General features: G+C 42.6%; 1 protein-coding gene across 1 annotated transcript; it reads left to right on the top strand.

Moving 5' to 3' along the window:
- Positions 1-690: 690 nt before the first annotated feature.
- On the top strand, positions 691-20,340 carry NRSN1 (neurensin 1). Its single transcript, XM_036256562.1, has 4 exons — positions 691-762; positions 2,474-2,546; positions 7,808-8,005; positions 18,726-20,340. Exons 3-4 carry the CDS (start codon positions 7,817-7,819, stop codon positions 19,122-19,124), a joined length of 588 nt encoding a protein of 195 aa, XP_036112455.1. The 5' UTR covers positions 691-762; positions 2,474-2,546; positions 7,808-7,816; the 3' UTR covers positions 19,125-20,340.
- Positions 20,341-22,635: the final 2,295 nt, after the last annotated feature.

Below are 22,635 nucleotides of genomic sequence, written 5' to 3'. Positions count from 1 at the left end.
TGTGTGTGTGTGTGTGTGTGTGTGTGTGTGCGCGTGTGTTTTCTTGAATATCATCATTTAATCCATTTTCTTCACTGTTCTTCCATCTCACCCACTGAGACTTCCTGATGTTGGGGTCAGGGCCGAGATGAGGAACTGAAAGTGCCCAATGCTGTCAGAGGTGAGAAGGTTCTATCAGCGGGCAGCACTCTGGGAGCTAGAGAAACTCTTCACCTGTGTCTCAGAAACAGGGTGGGGAGAAGCTCTACACCTCCCAAAATGGAGTGGAGGTGGAAGAAGCAGACGTCTGCCTTCTCCATTCATTAAAAAATATGTGTGCACTAAGGGCTCTAGCCAGCCACTGTGCTGAGCAAGGCAGCAAAGCAGACAAGGTGCCCGGCCCCGACCCGTGGGGCTTCCTGAGGAACAGTGACCAGCCTTCCACGTGGCTGTCACTCTCCAGAGAGGCACAGGCTCCGTGCAGGTGGGAAGGAGGCCTGCAGGCAGCCTTGCTTGTGGCCCCGCCTGCTCACCCCTCGGAACCCGCCCACTCGCCGCGCGCCTGCACAGCTCGGATCCCGCCCCTTCCACAGCAGCGGCGGCGGCTGCGCGGGACTCGGATGCGCGGGCACGAGGGGCACCCAGCTGTCAATCACGCGCAGGCTCGAGTCGGTGCGGCGGGAGCGGCGGCGGCGGCGGCGGCGGCGGCGATGGGACCCCAGCGAGAGATCTGCGGCTAGAAGGCTGCACTTGCTCCACGGGTCAGGGGATTGGAGGGGGCAGGTAAAGCCCAGGGGTGCGGTGATCTATACTGGGTTTGTCTCTCCAGTTCTCCCTCTCCTCCCTTTCTCTTTCCTTTCTCTTTCCTCACGCACAAATATTCATATATTCATATTCTTTTCTGTCTGTCTCTCTGTCTCTCACATTTCTCATTCACGTTTATTATATGTGCACAAATCTCTACAAAAACCATGGTATTGAAATCCGTGAACAAATAAGGGTTTGCAAACTCCATGCTTTGACGGTTTGTGGTTTGTGTTATGTAAGGATTTCGAAGGCATACAGGGGAAACTTAAGAGTTTCTTTCCTGTGAGAGAAAAGTTGTATATTAGGTAAGAGTACATTTTATGTATTTGGAGTTTGGAAAGCTGGTTTGATTTGTTTTCCAGGCCAAATTTGCTCTCTTTGCTCCTTTGCCACGTCTAAAAATGTTTGAGTATTTTGATGTTATCTCAGGACCGACTTTTTGTGTGGTTAGAAAGGGACGTTGGGTGGGGGTCAGACCAAGGCTGGTGACCTCAGAAGAAAACAGAGCTGGAGTTAAACCGCTGTTGTTTGTTTGGTTCCTGGCTCAGTAGCAGAAATGTTTTCAGCACCTTGGAGAGCTCATTGGGCTCCAGGCCAGCCTTTGGTGAAGGGCAAGTGTGGAGACAATTCTTGCAAAGAAAATGGGGAGCAGGCGACAGATAAAGAGAGGTGGTTTAGTTGAGAGACACAGGCACAGATGAGAGAGGGGGTGGGTGGGGATAAGGGCAAAGGGGAGGGGAGGGGAGGGGAGGGGAGGGGAGGGGAGGGGAGGAGAGGGGAGGGGGGGGAGAGGATTGCTTATCCAGATTCAGGATACCCACAAAATAAAATTTTGGAGCAAAGACATGAATCTTGGAGAAGGTTTAGCTATGGTTCATATACATTGAACCTGCAAAATACTGAAAAAAAAATCAGTTCTCAACTAGACATATTCACCTGAAATCTGAGGTTCTCCTGTAAGTGGATGGGGAACTCTTTATCAGGAAGAATTCTTAATGACCTCTTGAAAATATTCCCCCAGTTATTATTTTATTTTACATGACTAGAGTAATGCAGGAAACCAATAGCTCAATTGCTGGTAATGACTTTTTAATTAAATCTTGCATGGCCACCTGGTTTTCTTAGTCAGATGAAAAGTAAAATGATCATGAGAGGAAGAAAATGGATATAGGAGTGAAAATCAACCTAATGGGTAAATCATCCAAAGAGCCTTAGTAGGTCTAAGTACATGTAAATAGATCAGAAAATGCAATGGCTATAAGATGTATTTATTTTATAATACAATGGAACAGGCACCAAATAAATTAATTCTGGATTATCTATTAAGCAAGTAATCTTTTTGCTTCGAAATTGTAAAATACAAATGGATCACTCTAATTGGTATTATTTACTGCATGGGATACAATTATATCACAATAAGAACAGTGTTTGCATAGTGTGTTATAGTTTCCAGAGCTCTTTTCACTTATGTTGTCTCGTTTACTCTATAAACTCTCATAAGAGCCCATTAAAAAGTTACAAAATGTACTTTTGTAAAAAACAAAAAAGGTATCTTCTCTTGAACAAGAAATTGTTTGTTAATGTTTTTGTTAACATTAAAATGATTGTTTATAACTTATAAGAATGGCTTATAAAATTTAGGTTTTTATCTAGATTACATTCTTCACAGATTTTTTTTCTCAACTAGGATTGAAGAATGTGCTGTTAAAAAGGAAGGTCAAAGAGCAAACAACTAAAAGAAAAAGAGGAGGACTTCAAAGGTAAGACTCAAGCCTTGTCCCATGTTGATTTATAAGCACCTTGTGATCTGCATGTAGACAAAGAAGACATTTAAAGAGACTATGAGTTCTTTTCATTTTAGTTTTGGACTTTTACACCTTTGTTAGAAATACATCCTGAAGGCATAAAGTAATAAGATAACTGCGTATCATTACTTTTCTTTTAAAAATTATATAGTGGCTGCATATCCACTGACTTAGAGGGTATACAAACTCAAATATAGAGCCACAATCTCTACCACTATTGCAGGGAAATAAAATACCTCTGAAATAATCTACAAACACATTTTCAAGTTCTAAAGCCATGCTTACATAATTCAAGAATGCCTGGTTTAAAAGTGAAAACGCTGTTAGCAGGCTTTCATATCTTCCTGCGTCCACTCTGAGTCTGAGTCTTTTAAGTGAATTGACCTTTGGGTTTGATGTTGGATAAATGGTCTAAATCAGCTATGCGCCTATACCTTACATCCCCAGCACTGTGAGAAAGTGGCTCTAATGGGAACTTCACTCTCATTATCTCAGTATGACTTTATGGGAGAGAAAGACAGTATGAAAATTGAATGATATTTCAAGTAGAATAAATAGAACAGGGACTGTGCCTGGATTCACAACTGACTCACACACAGAGCCATGGGAAAACACTCATCCTTTTTGTGCCTCAATTTTCTGTCAATCTTCTCTCAAGGAGACCATGAAGATAAATAATACAAAGTCTGTGATAGTCTTAGAGTTTTATGGGGAATAAATATTTATTTCTGTTTTCATGGACATGAACATTTTTTTAAGTAAAAAAGAAAAAATAACTGCATATGTTAGACAAATTTGCATTTCCAACAAATTGATACTGTAGTATATTGGCACACACAAAGATCAAAATATCACATGTATGGGTTTGTTTGCCAAATAGAGTAATTGTTCAAGGGATTCTCAGCATTTGTACTTCCTCTTGCTGCAAATGTCCCATTTTGGTGCTTGTTTTGTTGCAATTATTGACTTATGAGTATTTTTTCCTTCTAATCCAAGAATCTATTGAGAGCAGACTGTGCCCTGTTCATCTTTGTAACCATTATCTCACATAATCTGGCACATAATTAGGGCTTTAAAAACACTAAAAGAATAGAGAAATGAAAAAGAAAGGACCGACCACTGAGGCCATCACCCACACCAATCCATATTGAACTCTGTGCCCATAAGTTCCAACATGCTTGAGATCAAAGTGGTAACTGGACAGAAGTCCTTGCCTTTGTGAAGCTTACAGTCTGTCATGTACCTGGTCTATCTGACCATTCATAATGGAGTATATGATAGTAACAAATGCTATGAAAACAAACAAATTTGGAGGAGATAGAGAGTGGTAGAGGGCTGATATTTAACATGCAGATTGCAAAAAACCTCTCAGAAGAGTTTGAAAGGGGAGTTAAGGTATGATTTTTCTCCTTCTATGGGTCTCTGGGATATGATAGGCATGCTATGTTGATAAGAGTTGAATATCCATTTAATATATAGTTGTACATACAATTCAGATAGACTGACTGTAAAAGAAAAACATGGATGGATCCTAACTTATCAACACCTGGAATGTCCTTCAGGGAGAACAAAAGGAACTGCCTCTTCATTCATGACCCAGCAACCAGACACTCAGGTTGCTTGTGCTCCATCAAGATGGCTGCAGGAAAGATACAACAGGCTCCACAAGAAGTGTTTCTAAAATGAACATTCACAGAATTCATTTAAATATAATACTGGAAAATAGTTCCACTCACCTCTACTCCCAAATTATGTACTTCTTGGCACAACAAGGCTATCTTAGAAAGAAAAAAGGAGCCCTCCAGGATCTATCCCTTAACAAGAGTCATAGATTCAACATTACTGTTTTTGCTGTTGATACTACTATAGCTATTGAAATACAAATATCAGAATTCTCATGAAAGTTTCTCATTAAGTAAATGCTGAGCCAAGTTAAAAAGCCTTTGACATATCTTCCGTTTCTTCTCAACCCTAGTTTATTGTATAATAATTACTCATCTCTTAAAGTGACTTAATAATGTGACTTCTTGTATCCTCTTTATGATACTGGATGTGTTAATTAACCAAATAGATTCCAAATTACTGTAACATTTTCTATATTGGAACAAAAAGTTACTGGCTTCCCTGTGAGGAATATAATTGTTTGTTGAAATTTTATAGGTGCAAAATTCTCCTACTATTGTGTTATATTTTAAAATTCATGTTCTTCCAAGTGATTATTTTCCTCTAGGAGTATAGGAACTACTAATTTAGACCACATACATGATATTGAATTTAACTTATTAAACAACGAACACACAGCCATTCAGTCTACTTAATACCAACTAATCTTATTAGTAGCTTATATGTTCTTTTGAACTGAAGTTTCATACATACAATAATAAAGCAAAATTTGGGAAAATGACAATCAATCTGAGAGGGCTTAGGAGGAGGTGGGAAATTAGTAAACCCAGTTGTTTATCCAACAAAAATAATTGACTCAGTCTATGGATTCATGACCAAAGACTCCTGGACCTCTGTCTCAGGAAGCAATGAGAGGTTATGTGGTGCAACCATCTTATGTTAAGGTTGATAAAACCAGAGCCCAGAGAGGTTAATGAGCTTGCCTAAGATGTCATAACCAGTAAGTTGCAGATCAAGAACTAGCATGAGAGCTCATTTTCTGCTCTGTGTGGTTAGCACAGTACAGGTCATGTTCTTTCTTGGAGAGGGGGAATGACTCATTCGGATTCCATTTCTGGAATGTATCTAACAATCACTAAAACTCCATTCTGACTTAGAGTAGGTCCTTCCATCGCTCAGCCTCAAACACATGTGTTTTATGACACTTTCTGACTCTTATGATTTTACCCATATTGTGTTTACCAAAAGTTGGATTGCTGAGTCTCACCCCCTCAAGCAGGTAACCTGGTGTGCTGGAGATGACAGAGAATGTCACACGGTGCTCTCCTGCACGAAAGCTCAATTCTGAGAAAGAAGGACTTCAGCATCTAAGACAAATAAACCTTACTGTTTACTCCTGTCATACCCATTTTTGTTCTTTTTTATGTTAAACTCACTGATACTGTACAGAAAATCTGAAAATATATATATGAATGAGTTTGGTTCTGATTATCTAAATTTGTTATTCAGTCCATGTATTGTCATGTTTCATCTGCTCCCTGACTCATGGTTTAACCTTTAGCAGATGATTTTTCCATGCCTCAGTTTCTTCAATGACAAAGAAGAATTAGTAATAATAATCCTATGCCCTTTGACTGAAATTGTGTTTTAATGTTTTAAAAGAAAAGGGCCTTTAAAATTGTTCTACTTGCCTTGGCCAGTTTGGCTAGGCGGTTGAAGCGTCGGCCTGTGGACCAGAGAATCCCAGGTTTGGTTCCTGCTAGGGGCATAAAACAAACAAACAAAAAAATTGTTCTACTTATAGATCACTAGGAATAGGCCCTTATTAATTATCTTTACTGTGTAAACATTAAGTAAATGGTACTGAAGAAATTCTGGCATTTAAAATATGAAATCTAGGCTAACGAAAGAATTTGATCCATCAGACCTTGCTGTTTCAATGAGGCAAAGTACATTCTAAATTCTTGATTTTAATGTTTAAAAGTTAAAAAAAAAAAAATAACAAACCTGCCTGCCCTGCTCTCTCCTCCTGGGCGATTTCTTTAGATGGTAGCTATGCCTGAGGCAGAAAGAAGGCACAGTGGGCAATAAATGTAATATCAACCAACACTTAGAAGGATGAGGTTATTGGTCACCATCTTTAGCACCTGACTGCATCATTTTTCTAAGATCAGTACCATATTTTCCTGAATTTGACTATATTTTCTAACTAAAACCCATTTATGGCCAAGGGCCAACATTTACAAGATATTCTTATAGGTTTGCATTGTGGCCATGGGACAGGAAAGTGCTAAATATTCTTGGCTTCAACTTTCATTTTAACCCATGAGCCTATCCAACCATACTAAGTGGCTACACAGGGGTACCTGCTAGAAATTTAGATTCATTTTTACCTTGTAGATATATATAACTACTTGGTTTCTTGATAAGAAATTTTAAACATTTAATACACCCCACTATTAGCTCAAATTATAGCACAAGCCCTGAGAAAACCTGGTTAAATTGGGAAAATACCCTTCTTCTTTGTTTCTTGTTTTGTTATTTTGAGACTATGTCCACACAGGGAAAACCATCTAGAGGACAATTTAAAAATCCAAGCAATATTTCACGTCTTCAGCTACATTAATCTGCTTATGTGGGGATCAGAAAAACAAAGAATAAGCAAAAATAACTGAGAATTCTCTTACCAAAATTTCTATTCCTCAGTAATTATTATTATTATTATTATTATTATTTGCCATGGATTAATAATCAAATGCCTCTCTCTATGAGTAATGATTAGGTCAACCAAGAAGAAGACAGAGTCCCAAACCACCTATCCAGAATATAGCTTCATTTAACAATTCTCTGAATTCTTATTCATACTAGACACTTCATGGAAAATAATAAAAGGCTGGGTCTACTCTCTGCATTATGCCTTAGCATCCCACATGGACAGATATAACCACACATAATTACTGAACTACCTGATGTTGGAGTCAGTGAGGTGTAAATTATTGTCCAAATCATTTGTGATTAATAAAGCATGAAGCGTAGGTTACTGAGCGGCTTTTTAATAAAGCTTCTGTACAACTTGACACTTAGTTAAAATGTTAGAGTAAGATACGTTAGATCCAAAGGCAGAATTTCAAACAGCTAAGAGTAACACCATGTACTTGCCACAAGGGAACACTGAAGCATCTGAGCGGACAGCCCAAGACAAATCCCATCTGTAGAAAGTGAGTTCCTGCCGAATTCTTGACCTGTAATTATAAAGACTATTGGATTCCAAGAGATTAAAGATTACTTGTCAAGACAATGAAAATCTCAACTTCTTTGCTGCCATTTTTCATATGCTTCAGGCTTCATTTTTGCATAACTTATGTGAGCTGTGCTGTTATGTCTGGTTTTACTTATGGAAAACCAGTTCTAATCACTGAGTATTTAGGGAAAGTTTGTATTAAGCTTATAAGAAAGGCAGGTATTAAAAACTGTCTTTTCTCTTAAGAAAAGAGCTTTGTTCAAATAAGCTGACATTACTCAGCCATTAATATGCCTTTCGATCCTGAGGCCAGAGCCCACGGGGCTGACACACATGGATGTTGTCATTCCAGCTGGGAAGGATGAGTTCTTGCCGCAATGTCGGTGGGTCCAAGCAGGCACAGGCTGCTGCCGAGGGCGGGCACCAGCGCTACGGAGTTCGGTCTTACCTGCACCAGTTTTATGAGGACTGTACCACTTCCATCTGGGAGGACGAGGAAGATTTCCAGATCCAGAGATCACCTAACAGGTGGAGCTCCGTGTTCTGGAAGGTAAGTCGAGAGTGTGTGTTTAGCTTAGGAAATAGAATAGTTACTGGATAGCGTAAGTGCTACAGCGGTAGAGAATTGTAAGGTTAGGGACCCTGGGTGTGCATCCCTTCTGTGGATATTAAATGCAGTTTTCTTCCCTTAGGAAAGTAGAATATAAACCTTGAGATGGAGAAAGCCTCCAACAGTATTATCGTTGATTTTTAGGTTAAACATAACTAAGTACAATTGCCCTCATTAATTATTATTGTCATTGCCACTGTTATTAATGTGCTACTAAATTTACCAACTGTGAAGCCATCCGTAGGCAAAATGCTATATGCTTCTGTTATCCTTTACAGTCTTGGTAAGTATCATTTGACAAATTATAACAAGTTTAAAAAGAAATAATTGAGTATTGAGAGAGGGTTAATGCTGAGACGTTATAAAGTGGTCAGTACTCCAGCTCTAGTTCTACCAGATATGTGATCATGAGGCTCTCTGAGCTTCAACTTCCTCAGGTGAAGAATCCTCATTAGACAGTGTATTCAGTTATTCAACATATAGTTAGTGAGCACCTTATTCTGTGCCCAAAAGTGGCAAAATGCTGAAGATTAAAGTGGTAAACAGGAGAGGAAAAAGCCCTTGTCCTCAGAGAACTTATCTATCATGGTAAACAGACCATAAACAAATAAACCACATAATAGAATGTCAGGTAGCAATAAGTGCAATGAAGAGAAATAAATCAAGATAGGAGGATAGGGAGTGAGGGGGGACTGGTATTTAGATCTGCTGATCACAGAAAGGTTCTCAGAGGAGATATCTGAGCAAATAGGAGGATGAGTTAAGGGAGCAGACCATAAAATTGTCTAGTTGAAGGTCATTGCAGGCTGGGAAAATAGAAAATCCAAAAGCTCTGAAATGGGAACAACTTTGATGTGTTGACAAAATAGCGAGAGGTACAGTCTGATTGGAGTGGAATGAGGTGGGGGAAAGGAAAGGTGAAGGATTCAGAAAATAGCAAGGCGCAAATGACTTACGTAGAGCATTAGAGAGGATTGTGAGGACTCTGGCTCTTACCTCAAGGACATGAGAAGCCATGTGAACATTCTATGCAGAATTTTATATGACACTAATATGACATGATCCGATTAATAATTTAACAGGATAATTATGGCTACTGTACAGAAAATCAGTTACAGAAGGAAGGCAAAAGGTAGGAGCAGCTGGATTATTTAGGAGGCTATTAAATACCACAGCAAGAGATAATAGTGGCTTAAATTAAGGTGACGTTAGTGGAGATGGTGAGAAGTAGTCAAATTTAGCATAAAGTTTCAAGGCCAAGCTGTCAGGACATGCTGATGAAGTCGAAATGAGACAAAGTGGAGCCAAGCATGAGTCCAGGGCTTGCAGCCTGAGATGTTTAGTGAATGATGCCATCATTTACTGGGGTGGAGAACACACAGAGAGAAGTGGGATGGTTGATTCTGGCTGTGTTATATTGGTGATTCCTATCAGACATGCAAGTGGAAATCTCTAGTGGTAATTTAAATATATTGATCTGCAGCTCATGGATTGGGGGTCAGTAGTATACAGAATGTATATAAAGCACTAGACTAGATGAGATCACCTAGGAAGATAGTAGGGACGTAGAAAAGAAGGGTCATTGGGACATTCCAACATTTAGAATCAAGAAAAATCTGAGGATTTAGGAAGGGATGCTGGGAAGATGCAGCCTTGGATGGTGTCTCTGGTCCCCTCCAGCTCTGACAATCTGTGCCTCAGGGGTTTCTAATCAATGTGACTTAATCCCAAAAGATCTCAGAATTCTTGACATTGATAATGACATAAACTTGCAATTTGTTGGCAATAGTGCAACAAAAAACAATGCAGCCTAATGACTATGAACATGGATTCTGTTCTCAGACTGCATGGTTCAAATCTCTGCTCCTCCATTGAATAGCTCTGCAACTTAGGGCAAGTGGTTGACCTTAATGGGACTCTTGTGGTGATACTTATAGTACCAACTATAAGTATATAGTACCAACATTGTGACAACTAATAAGATAATATCTACAATCCTGGCCAGTGTGGCTCAGTTGGTTGAGCATCCTCCTGTGCACCAGGAGGTCACTGGTTAGATTCCCAGTTAGGGCACATGCTCAGGTTGCCGGCTCTATACCCAGTAGAGGGTATGCAGAAGACAATCAATCAATGTTCCTCTCTCTCGCTGATGTTTCTCTCTCTCTCCCTCTCCTTTTTTTTTTCCTCTAAAATAAATTTAAAAAAAAAACATATTTAAAAAGGATAATATTTACAAAGAGCTTTGGACAATGTCTGGTATGCACTTAATAAGCATTCAATGTAGTAGTTCCTATTACCAGATGCCAAATGGAACATAAAGTCCTGAAACAGAAATACACTTGGAAATCTAGTTAATGAACAAAGTGTTAAATAACATCGTTGTTAACATGTATTACCCAAGACCTGTGTGAATTCAAAATCTCACTAGGGTCATGTGCTCTGCATTAGAATTGGTCAAGCTATCATCCTTACCCTGTCACCTCCGATGAATCCTTACTGCCCTGGACCAGTGAAATGAATAGTCAACCTTGGCATATATTGTATTTACCCACATAAGTGGGTGGTTGCTTCAGTATGTGTCAAAAAACAAATATTTGCCTCACAGATCTGTTGTGCCAAGAGCCTAAAATGCCACGGACATACAGAATACTATCAGCATCTGTGTGGATCCAAAGCACTGGTGGTCATGTGATTTGTGATGCTGTAAATTCAGCAAATCGTAGAAAGGTATGGATTTGAAATGAAGAACTCACAGTATATCACCACCCCAGTATTCAGGTTTCTTTGTTCTCTCCCTTTATGTTATACAACCCAGATCCAAATGTATTTGTCCCTGTTGTGTTAGACGAACTGCAGAGAAGAAAAACAGGCAAAATCCATGGCTTCATAAAGATTATATTCAAGCAAAATCCCTACTTCAGACTCATATTTTAAACATTTACACTAGACTAGGTGTTCAGAGCCCTGTGATCAAAATGAATAACCTAAGAATCACTGTCTTAGAGACCTCACCTCTACCAAGGGAATAAACCAACCACTCTTGGCTTTCCTCCTCAGAAATTTTAGTGAATTAATTTCAGGAGGTTTATGAAGTGCTCTCTACCAAGACAGAGAAAGGCACTGGTTATACACCTATTTCTATTATGATTCTTTTTTAGTGTGCTTTTTTCTTCCATTTCAAATTGGATCTGTAGGTGGTGCAAGCCGTGGGCTTCCCCTTCCGCCTCTTCCACTATAGTGTCCTGTGGTCATGTTGGTGTCTCCCTGGGGACTCTGCCCTCCAGCCTGCCCCAGCAGTGGGCAGCATGGAGGGGCTTAATGTGAATATGCCCGAGAGAGAATCTTTGCTTTGTCGCGGGGATCTACGTAGCATCTCTCTTGCAGTGCTGTTCTTTCCACAAACGTTCAAATGTCCACTGTGCACAAGAATATGTGGTAGACTCTTGATTCTATTGTGAATAAGGTACCATTCTTCACCTGTGAATAAGATATAGCCTTGACTTAAAGGAGTTAACAGATAAAAAAAGGTAGACATATCCAGAGTGTTACAATCCTACGTGATCAATATTCTCCTAAACGTAGTCAAAGTAGTTACTGGAAGCACAGGGTGGGGAGAACCTGAGGAAGAAATAGTCCACAGAAGAGATCACCTGTGAACAAGCAGGGAGAGGGCACCCCACAGAAAGAGAGCATTGCCAAAGCTGAGTCACGAGAGAAGACGGCATGTGCAGGAGACTACAGACAGTTCAGTGTGGCTGGGGTGGAAGTTTACCGGTCAGAGCAAAGGGGTCAGGAGATGAATGTTGGGTGCATACAAGAGCCAGGTCACAGATGACTTTGAAGAGCTGTGAGACAGAAATTTCTCTAGAACCTTTCAGTTTGAGTATAGTGAGGGAACAATATAATAATCAGACTAGGCTTTCCTGGGGCGGTTGTGTAAACACACACAGGATCACACACCTTCTCTGTGCTCACATGTTCTGGATTACTGCATGGTGCCTCAGCCGCCACTAATATATCCCAGTGTCTGCAACTGCTGCCATAGCTAAAACGATGTGACATGGTCCTACCTACCATGCCACCCTCTGCTGCTGCCAAGGGAGACTTTCTCTTTCTTATCCTTGCACTAGAGATTCACAAAGGCCGTTGCCACTTGATTGTGCAGCAGACAGCCTCAGTACGGCAGGTGTGAACCAATGCGAGCAGGCTGCTCACTCCCAATCGTACTCTCCTTAGCTCAGGGTTATCATCCTTTTTACCTCCTCTCCTCAGCCATGAGAAACCACACAAGGGTGTCCAACAGCCATGTGCAGGAACGAGGCACGTGCCTCCTCCACAGACTTACTAAAAGCGGAAGTGACCCTGGTCCCTCCTTTTCTCTCAAGACCTTCCTCCTATCTGTCGGGATCTCTCCAGTTTCCCCCTAAGCTAAGCCAGAGTTTAAACCTACGTCTCAGAGTTCTCTCCAAAGTTTTGCTGGCTTTTGAGATGGTTTCATACTGGAAAAGAGAGGAACTATGGAAGCTTCTGAAGAGAGAATCCAAGTGGTATTCATTGTGTTTTTAAATGTTTTCTCAGATGGCACTTGAAAAATGTATGAAGAAGGATAGGACTAGCAACGGAGGCCGTCAGAATGCCATTGCGGTGATCGGGGCAAGATATAATAATGGTCTGCACCATTAGGGTAGCTGTGGTGAGGGAGAGGAGAGACGAGATTCAAGAGAGCTTTATGAGGTAGAATCGATAAGGTTTAATTTGCTGTTGACTCTGAATGTGAGGAAAGACTCAGTGAATTGGGTGGCTGGCAGGAACATAGATAGGAAAAATGGATGCAAGAAACAAGTACCACATTGAATATTTGAGTTTGATGAGCCTTCGCAACATCCTATTGTCCTCTCCACCCTGTGCTCCCAGGAACTACTGTGACTACTTGTAGGGGAGTGTTCCTCACAGGGGATTGTAACAATCCCCCTGTTGACTGTCTAGAGCCCAGGAGAAAGATTTGGGCTGTGGTTGGAGATTTGGAAGTCGTTGGTATATAGGTGGTAGTTGAAATGTCAGCCACAGATTAAACCCTAGAGAGAACACATTGAACAAAAAGTGTAAGTCAAGGGTGGAACCCTGAAGGACACCAATAATTAAGAACAGTATCTGGCAAAGCAAGTTGAGGGTGTGCTGTTAAAGACGTAGATGTGGGAAGAGAAGAGCATTGTATCAGGAATGACTATAGGTGTAAGTTTGGAGAAAGGGTGAGTGTTTCACATCAATGACCGTAGAACATTCTAATGAGATTAAAAGAGAAAAAGAAAAACCACATGGGATCGAAAATTAGGAGGTTGTTAGTGTCCTCGGAGAGAGCAATTCAGCGGAATCATGGAGGGCCAAGCTTGGCTGTCAAAAGTAGGAAAGATGCCCTGGCCAGTTTGGCACAGCGGTTAGAGCGTCAGCCTGCGGACTGGAGAGTCCTGGGTTTGGTTCCCGCTAAGGCACGTACCTCGGTTACACTTTGTGCTGGGCCCCAGTTGGGCCTGTGTGGGTGGCAACCAGTCAATGTGTCTCTCTCACATTGGTGTTTCTCTCTCTCTCTTCCCTACTTTCTCCTTCCCGCTCTGTCTGAAGATAAATGCAAAAATGGCCTCCGGTGAGGATTAAAAAAAAAAAAGTAGGAAAGACTCCAAGCAGAGGCTAGTGAGGAACACAGGGATCTAGAATATATATTGAAGATTGAAGCAACTGAATGTGTTCTTGTGTGAGAGGGACAGAGCCTCTGTAAGGCAGGAGAGCTAATGCAGAAAGATGGGCACCACTACCCAGATGAAGGGGGGCTGTGAACACTGTAGGAGGTAAGGCTTGTGAAAGGACCTAGATCATAGCCTAGTGTAGGTGTTTGACTTTGTAAAGCTCAATGTCCCTACAGGCAGGTCAGGCAAGAAGGTCGGGACATAAGCTAGAATCTGTCATCACTGCTGGCAAGTGACACCACTCATAACTCAGATCCTGCTACGGAGAGGTCAGCAGCAGCCCTGGGGGCTAATGAAGAAGAAAAGCCAGTCTTCACTCTTGATGTGCTGCCCCTGAATTACCTCTAACCCAGATGGCTCCTTTCACATTTAGCGCCATCCAGCATTTCCCCCCACACGCTGCTCTTCCCTGACACAGTAGTTCTTGCTTCCAACAGTCATTACTGCCTCCTCTCTGCCAGAACAGCTGCGTTGCTACTGCTGCCAATTCTGCTCACTGGAGTAAACTGCATTGCAGAACTCGTCAGCTCACGGAGACACAAGGAAGGGGATGTTGGTCAAAATAACAGCAGTCTGGCCTGTCGCCCCCGGCAGCAGAATTTCTGGATCCAAGTCCTCCTCCCTATCCAGTCCTCTTTTCCAACAGCAGGGTCTGGGTTTTCACACACACTCCCCACAATCAGAGGAGTCATCAGAAATTACCGCTCAAAGGCTGTCCTTGCTGCTGTCTTAAGCTTTGTCCCCGTCTGGGGAGGTCTTTCTCTCTCACTGTTGGGGTTGATCTAACCACCCCCAGCCCCAGGCTGCTCTGGTATGCCTGGGAGTGGTCATTGCAACTTTCCCAGCAGCTTTCAACTCTTCTACGTGGCCCTAAACAGGGCTGCTTTGCTCTCTTAGACCCTTACGAGATCTGCTGTGTGGCATTTTTTAAAACTCTAATTGAGCCCTTATCCTCTTAGACCTAGGACCACTTCAGCTTAGAGCTGTTCCACAGATAATTAGTACTGCATAGCATCAATCTCCAAATGTTTATTCTTTCCAGTATTCCAATATGGTACCAGAATTAAGCTGATGTACACCAACATCCCTCCTCACCTCCATTATATGCTCGGGGAAGTTAAGATGTAGGGAAGTTTGAACCCATCATTGCAACTTTTTTTGTTGTTATTCCTCATCTGAGGATATTTTTTCTATTGATTTTTAGAAAGAGTGGAAAGGAGGGAGGGAGAGAGAGGGCTAAAAAGAAAAACATCGATGTGAGAAACACATTGATTGGTCGCCTCCCACACGCAGCCTGACCGGTAATGGGGATCACACCTGCAACCCAGTTACGTGCCCTTGACTGGGAATCGAACCCAAGACCCTTCTGTGTGCAGGCCAGTGCTCTAACCACTGAACAAAACCAGCCAGGGCCCATTATTGCAACTTCGTGCCTACCATTCCAAGCTCTCTCTGATATGTTTGAACAGATTTTGGGTCTCTCTCTGGGCACATCTCTTGAAGATTCCAATTGGACTTATATTGATGGCACCTTATGAATCTTTGGAGGAGTTAGCTATTCATTGCATTGTGCTCCCATCTGCGGATGTCAGGCATCTTTCTGATACATGGATATAACAAGGAAAAGGGAGAAGGCTCAGGGAGGCCAGCCACTTTCAAGTTCTTGAAGTGAGCAGAAGTTCTGCCATCTACCAGTCATGGTTTGCCTTTTAGCTTCTTTCTCAGGGATGCTCCAAGAGTGAATTTTCGTCTATAAAGCACTGCTCAGTTGAGGAGCAGACTGCTCTGAGAATCCATCACCTGGCTTGTATTCAGCAGTCTGGTAGTTAGGTTAGTCAGTCAGGATATTTACTGAGCACAGGTTGGGAGAATTGCTGTGGAGAGACAACACAGAAGTATAAGAGGGAGAGCACTGGCCTCAGGTGCTCTTTGGAACCTCAGAAACTAAGATGGCTACATTTTTGCTGCCCTAAATTTTTGAGAATTAGTGCCAGTCCTTGAGGAGGGAGGTAATTTAGTGACATATGAAGCATGTCACCATGGATATTTAAGTTAATTTAGTTTGTGCTCTCAGAATTTCCCAATGTGAGTCATTTTCTAAAAGTTATTTTTAAATAATGGTTTTTCTTTGAAGGTGAATTTATTCACCACCATTTTTAGAACAGTGTGGAAAGCCATTTGAAATGTTATATTTTACAACCCAATTTTTTTGTGTGCTACTTATATCTTCTGGAGAATACTTTTTTAAAAGAAGAGTTTGTATTGACTTTTTTTGTTTTTCGGTTTCCTCACAATATTATATAATGGAATTTTATCCATCTATGGTAACAAAAACTGTTGCAATAAAAAGAAATAGCAGGTAATATACAAAACAGTAGCTGGTGAGGTATCATGGGAAAATAAAGGAGGTGGGGGCACTTAGAAGACCTGAGATAGAGTCCAGTCAAACCATTTGCTAACTATAGGACCTTGAACTATGTTTCTTCAACCCTATGAACAACGGTTGCTTATAGGTGAAACAGGAATAAAAATATCTACCTCTCATAAGGCTGGTGAGAATAAAGTGAAAAACACATCTAGCACTATGCTTAAGTCATAATAGATGCTCTCAACAAAAGGTCACTGCCACCAATCCATTGCCAACAAGAGTCCTCAATCTGAGGTGTGGTAAATGGAGAAACTGTATTCAGATCATTTGCAAACTGGAGAAATTCAGCCCCCAGGAGACACTGAAAGTCAGCTCCCCAGAGACAAAGGGAAGGCTGCCTTATATAGAAAAAAACATCCACCCTGGCCCCTGATTGGTCCATTTTTATGTAAATGAGGAATCCAAATTTGCCATTTGATTTGCCCAAATAGTACTGTTCTGATTGTCTGGAACTGCCTCTTCTGATTGGTCAGTAAATATGCAAATGAGAATATAGCTGTGCAGATCTGATTGGAAGAGGGGGGGGTCTCAGCTTACTGGTTGAAATATAATGCCAGAAACTCCTTTACAAGGGTCAGCTCACCCTGTGCAGGAGCACAATGCAGGTGGCTCACAGTTCAGCCTGTGCTTTCTCCTGAATCTCAGTGTGCCTGAAAGGCCTCAGCGAGCAAGGGCTGCTAGACTCTGATTATGAACTTGAGCCCAATTAAACACAAGGAGTTCTACTTGGCAGATAATATTTTTTCTTGAGGTTCACAATGTTCCTTTTTGTCCCTTTGTTAAGGTGATGGATTTGCAAATACATTTTTCTTCTATTATCTAAACCTTTATTAGTGTATTACCCTGGAATTTAATAAATAAATAAGTTAAGTAAACATACTTTAAATGTTCAAGATCAAATGGTATTATGCATTTGGTTATGTTTCCAACCTTGTTATTCTAATGAAAAGCAATTAGAAACAGGAGGAAATGGAAAATGTGTTTAAAAAATAAATAACTATATTAGCTGTTCTTTATTCTAAGTACTGAGCAATTGTGCAGTTGCCAATGTAGCATAATTTCACAAGAGGCACATTTCCAAATAATAACAGCTACTGATTACTTAGCCAGGCAAAGGGCTGTCTTTCATGAGGTCTCATTTAGTCCTCACAACAACTCTATGAGGTGGGTACTATTATCATTTATCATTTTATAGGTGGGGAAATTAACAAGAAGGACATTTAAGTAACTTTCCTTACATGAGTCAGTGCTAGTTGGCAGTGCTTGAGTCCAAACCTATGTCTGTTCATTCCACACCTCTGAGTTTAAACCATATTAAAACACCCCATGGTATATTACTTTCCATCCTCAGCATGTTACATTTGATTAGAACTTGAGCTGATGTGGTGCAGTTTCCATCTGCTACTCTAACACTTCTCAGCATCTGCACAAGACCAAGCAAATAGCTTCATGTTAGAGAAAACACTGGCCTGGAGTCAGATCTGTGGCTTCCAGCCCAGCCTCTGCAACTTGCTAGCTGTTCGTCCTGGGCCAGTGACCTACCATCTGCAAGGTTACAATTCCTCAGCTGCAAACTGTCTATTATGGTTCCTTCCCCACTTACTTGGGGAAGGGGTGAGCTGTCAGTTATAAAGACTGTCACTGTCTTCCAGCCAAAATCACCAGGACATACCTATATAGTGAATGAGTTCAGTCTATTACACATCTGTGAGAGAGTTCACACCATAAGGGCTCCTGGGGTAGTTCAGTGAAGGATATGAGGAAGGACACGTTACAGGACATGGGCTTTAGTTGGGTTATTTGGGAGAGAGTCTAAGGGAAGAGGAGTTCACCCTGGATTGTCGGGGCAATTCTATGATTGAATTTCTCAACGAATTTCATCTTTAGGGAAAATAGCATAGAGCGAGACTAAGGCTATAACTGGTAAAGAAGCAATAGTCATTCATATTGGCAGAGAGGAGAGGAGGTGTTGGGTATCTGCCGTTGTTTTCATATGTGCTTAGAGAAAACTGTGAAGCAGTCTTACTTCATCATGGGGGCAGAAGGCGCTTGTCTGATGATGCTCTGTTAGATTGATTGTGCTGACAGGAGAACAACATGGCCTCGCTGGGAGGTCCAGGCAGCTTCTAACACCAAGGCCCAGTGGATGGAGTCAGGCCAGCTCCTGGGTATCAGGGCTGCTTTTCTCTTCCTCAAGACCAAATGAGACAATGTAAGCCAGAGGGGGCTTTGTCAGCTGCAAAGCACGGTACACACCAAAAGCTCAAAGGAAAAATCAAGAGAGTCTGCAGTTTCTGGTTGGCTTTACTATCAGAAAGGTGCCCCTTTCACCTTGTTCTTTAACCAGAAAAGTATTTAGGTTCCTTATACATATTTGGGGTTGACTAGGAAAATGCACTCCCCGCAAAAACCAGCCCAGTCCTGGATGGAGGGCTCGGGGAGAGCTGAAGCACTGTGCTGATCTGTCTTGCTTCCTTGTGTCTTTCTCTAGGTTGGGCTTATCTCCGGCACAGTCTTTGTGATTCTCGGATTGACTGTTCTGGCGGTGGGCTTTCTTGTGCCCTCCAAAATCGAAGCCTTTGGCGAAGCCGATTTCATGGTAGTCGACACACACGCTGTCCAGTTCAATGGAGCCCTTGACATGTGCAAGCTGGCGGGAGCCGTGCTCTTCTGCACTGGGGGCATGTCCATGGCAGGGTGCCTGCTGATGTCAGTGTTTGCTAAAAGCTACTCCAAAGAAGAAAAATTCCTGCAGCAGAAGTTTAAAGAGCGAATCGCAGACATCAAGGCCCACGCCCAGCCCATTACAAAAGCTCCAGGCCCTGGGGAAACAAAGATACCAGTCACTTTGTCCAGGGTTCAAAATGTCCAGCCTGTTTTGGCAACCTGAACCATTCCCCACACCCATCCTCCCCTCTCTAAGTACAATGGAGCAGGACAACTTTTGAGGTTGCAAGGATTTGGTGTCGATTTGCCCCATGGCTGTGCGCGGCTGTGGACAGATAGGCCATGAGTTCATGCTCACTCAGCCCAGTGGCTCTGGTGAGGGTGGATGCCATGGGTGAAGCTGAGCACAGGCACCCAGCTGCTTAGAGGGTGCTTCTGTGTGCTCTCCGGGAGCCCTCCAAAACCCCCCTCCTAGATCGTGGCTTAGTGTCATTTTCCGTGTTATTGGAAAGCCCTGAACAGTTTAGACCAGCCTACCAATCGCTACCGTGGCCCGTTTTATTTTCTAATATTGTTTTTTCTAATCTTTGCTGTGTGGTGCTGCCTTCGTTCCTGTCTCATTACATGTAAGATATTGTCATGTATGTTCTTAGAAAACTCCAGTTTCCTGATTTTGACCCAAACATTAGTAATCTTTGAACTATATCTTAACACAAGATTCCTGAGATTGGATATATTTATCAGAATTCTTCACAAGTTCTTTCTGGTTTGTTTTGGTTTTTTTCACTTAAACTAAAATTGCCAACTCTAGAATCTTGGGAAAGAAGTTCATGTCGGGAGTGTCTATTTACACAAAGCCCAAAAGCACTTAATTAGAAGCCAAGAGTTCCTGCTACTAAATAGCTGTGTGATCTCGGGGAAATCACTGGCCTTCCCGGACATCACTTTCCCCGTCTACATAACGGGGTCCTGGACTGTGATGTCTGAGATTCCCTTTTTGCCATACGTCCTCGGGTCTCCCCACAAGTATATTTACGATGTCCTGTGGCTCGCACCACGCTAAGGCGAGGTTCTTTGAGGCTCGGGCTCCAGGAAAAGTCACCCGATCAGTGGCCTCCATCCACCTACCTTTAAATATCCAACCCCAGTAGTTTATACAAAGCTGCCATATTTTTATAAAGACTGAAGTAAGCCATCCTCAAATAAGAAACCACTGAATAGATATTAACCTTAAAGGGGGTTTCCTTTCTCCAATAAGACATTTTATTCTCCAGCAAGACAGTCATGTCCTCCCTCGGCACTTTTATGTGATCTGTGGATTTACATGGATGGAGGAACGTGGAAGATGGGAACTTGGTATTCATTCTCTCAGAATTTGTACCCCTGTGTGTTCTGTTCTCCCCCTTCCCCTTCCTTAACTGGATAAATAAAATGTGTGAACCAGCAGAACCTGAATTGCATTGTCATTCCTTCCGTGGGGCTATTTTCTCTCCAACATGTAATTTTCCGCTCAGAGGCTGAATGAGCTCTGTGTTCCCAGGCTAAACGGAGGAGTAAGGGAAGCAATCAGTGCTCTGTGCACACGGTTTATGTTGCCTCGTCTGGTCTAATGCACGGGGCACATCGGCCCTCAACAAGGATCACTGGCCAGATATGGGAGAAATCATTCAGCTTCCCCAGGTTCTCTATCTTCCTATGGAAATACCTCATTAATTTGATGCTTTGAAGCCTTCTACAAGGCCCCAAGCATCTGTTCCAGACAACAGCATTGGAAGCCTTCCATGCTTGCTTCTGTGTTGGATACCAATAAATCTCTAAAGATGAGACTGGACTTTTTTGTTTTTTGAGAGAGAGAGACATCGACTTATTGTTCCAGTTACGTATGCAGTCATTGGTCGATTCCTGTATGTGCCCTGACCAGGGATCAAAGCCACAACTTGGGCGCATCGGGATAATGCACTAACCGACTTACCCAGCCAGGGCGAGACTTGACTTTTAAAAGCCTCCAAAATGATAAATCATAGCTGTAGGCATGGGAGCTTTTAGGTAAAGGCAGGATAGCGGCCATTAAAAAGCAGCTCAAGCCCTGGCCAGTTTGGCTCAGCAGTTGAGCGTCGGCCTGCGGACCAGAGTGTCCTGGGTTCGGTTCCCGCTAGGGGCACATACCACAAAAATAAATAAATAAATTAATTAAATAATAAATAGCAGCTCAGTTCCTCAAAGCCCTGAAAGAAACCAAGATGGATAAAGTAGGAGCTGGGTCTGAAAGAGTAACTCAGCCCATCCTGTCTTTCCTGCCCTGCCCAGGCTTTCGGGGAGTGGGGACTTTTGGGGAGTAAGGAGGAGGGATTGAGGGATCTCTTAGGAAAGCAGGAGAGGTTCCATGGTATAGGAAATACACCCTGCGCTTTAAAAAAAAAAAAAAAAAATGCAGGCCCTGTGTAAACAGAGGGGAGGGAGAGCAGACTACAGACTTTTTGAAGTGATTTTCAGGCCGGGCTGGGGAGACATCAGTGGATGGCCAACCAGATGGTCTTAGAGCCTTGGCCTCAGCCTGTTTGCTTGCACTGAGCCAAGCTGTCCCTTCAATACTGAACTTCGAGCAAAGTGACATCGTATTCCTCTCGGTGGGGATAGCGGTGGGGGAGAAGGTGCTAAAACTGAGAAATGGGTCTGGCCTGGAGATCATGTAAGCAGAGGCATGGAGTTGGTAGAAACCTTGGTGATGTGGGCCCATCTCAGGCAGAAGCCCCCTCCTCCCATGTCAGCACTGACCCGGCACCCCTCTCTGCGTGGGCTTCCGGTGGCTGGCCCTACTGCTCAGAGGACAAGCCGCTACGTCTCACCGTGGCTCTGCATGCTAGAAAGCTTACCCTCATGTCTTTCCAAAATCTGCCTTTCTAACCCTTCTGCCCACTGGGCCAAGTTCTAGAATTCAAAGTTATCTACAACTCGAACACCTCTACCAAAGGACCACCTGACCCACCACCCACCCCAGGCTTTGCATTTTTCATTCAAATGGATTTTGATCCTTCACTCCCCTGACTGTCTTCTTCGGGGAGATGGTGCTATATGTTCTCAGTGTTCCTAATTGCCCATGCCGCCTATTAAATGGGGTCCCTAGAAGCTTTTAAATGCGCATAGGTTATAGCCCTGGCCAGTTTGGCTCAGCGGTTAGAGCGTCGGCCTGCGGTCCAGAGAGACCCGGGTTCGGTTCCCGCTAAGGGCAAGTACTTCGGTTGCAGTTTGTCCCCGGCCCTGGTTGGTCATGCGGGTGGCAGCCACTCGATGTGTCCCTTCACGTCGATGTTTCTCTCTCTCTCTCCCTCCCTCTCTCTCCCTCCCACTCTATCTGTACAAAAAAATGGAAAAATATCCTCGGGTGAGGATAAAAAATAAATAAATAAATAAATAAAATAAAATGTGTGTAGGTGTAGGTTATAGATTCCCTAACTCCATTGCCTTACGTATGCAATGCATAAGCACACAGGACCTCCAGCCAGAAACTTGACAGATGTGTGAGCGGCTCCTCAGTGCCCTTCCATGGCCTCCTGTGACCTGCTCGCACCCTCCCAATGTTATTCTGACACATGTGCCGGAACCTGCATTCTAGTCACACTCCACCACTCTCCGTGTCTACACTCACAAAGCTTGTTTTCCCAGCAATCATTTCTGCCCAATGTCTGGCTACTGAACTCTGCATTCAAGGCCACATCAAGAAATAATAGCAATAA

This window comes from Molossus molossus, unplaced genomic scaffold (assembly GCF_014108415.1).
Source record: "Molossus molossus isolate mMolMol1 unplaced genomic scaffold, mMolMol1.p scaffold_m16_p_12, whole genome shotgun sequence".
Taxonomy (NCBI): Eukaryota; Metazoa; Chordata; class Mammalia; order Chiroptera; family Molossidae; genus Molossus; species Molossus molossus.
Note: the sequence above shows the minus strand (reverse complement) of the source record. Positions and strands in the feature narration are given on the sequence as shown.

What these genes read in the sequence shown, in the direction of transcription:
- NRSN1 (XM_036256562.1), top strand. Translation starts at nt 7,817, where the DNA reads ATGAGTTCTTGCCGCAATGTCGGTGGGTCCAAGCAGGCACAGGCTGCT. An exon ending in GGAGCTCCGTGTTCTGGAAG is followed by an intron (nt 8,006 to 18,725) that starts GTAAGTCGAGAG and finishes GTCTTTCTCTAG; the next exon opens with GTTGGGCTTATCTCCGGCAC.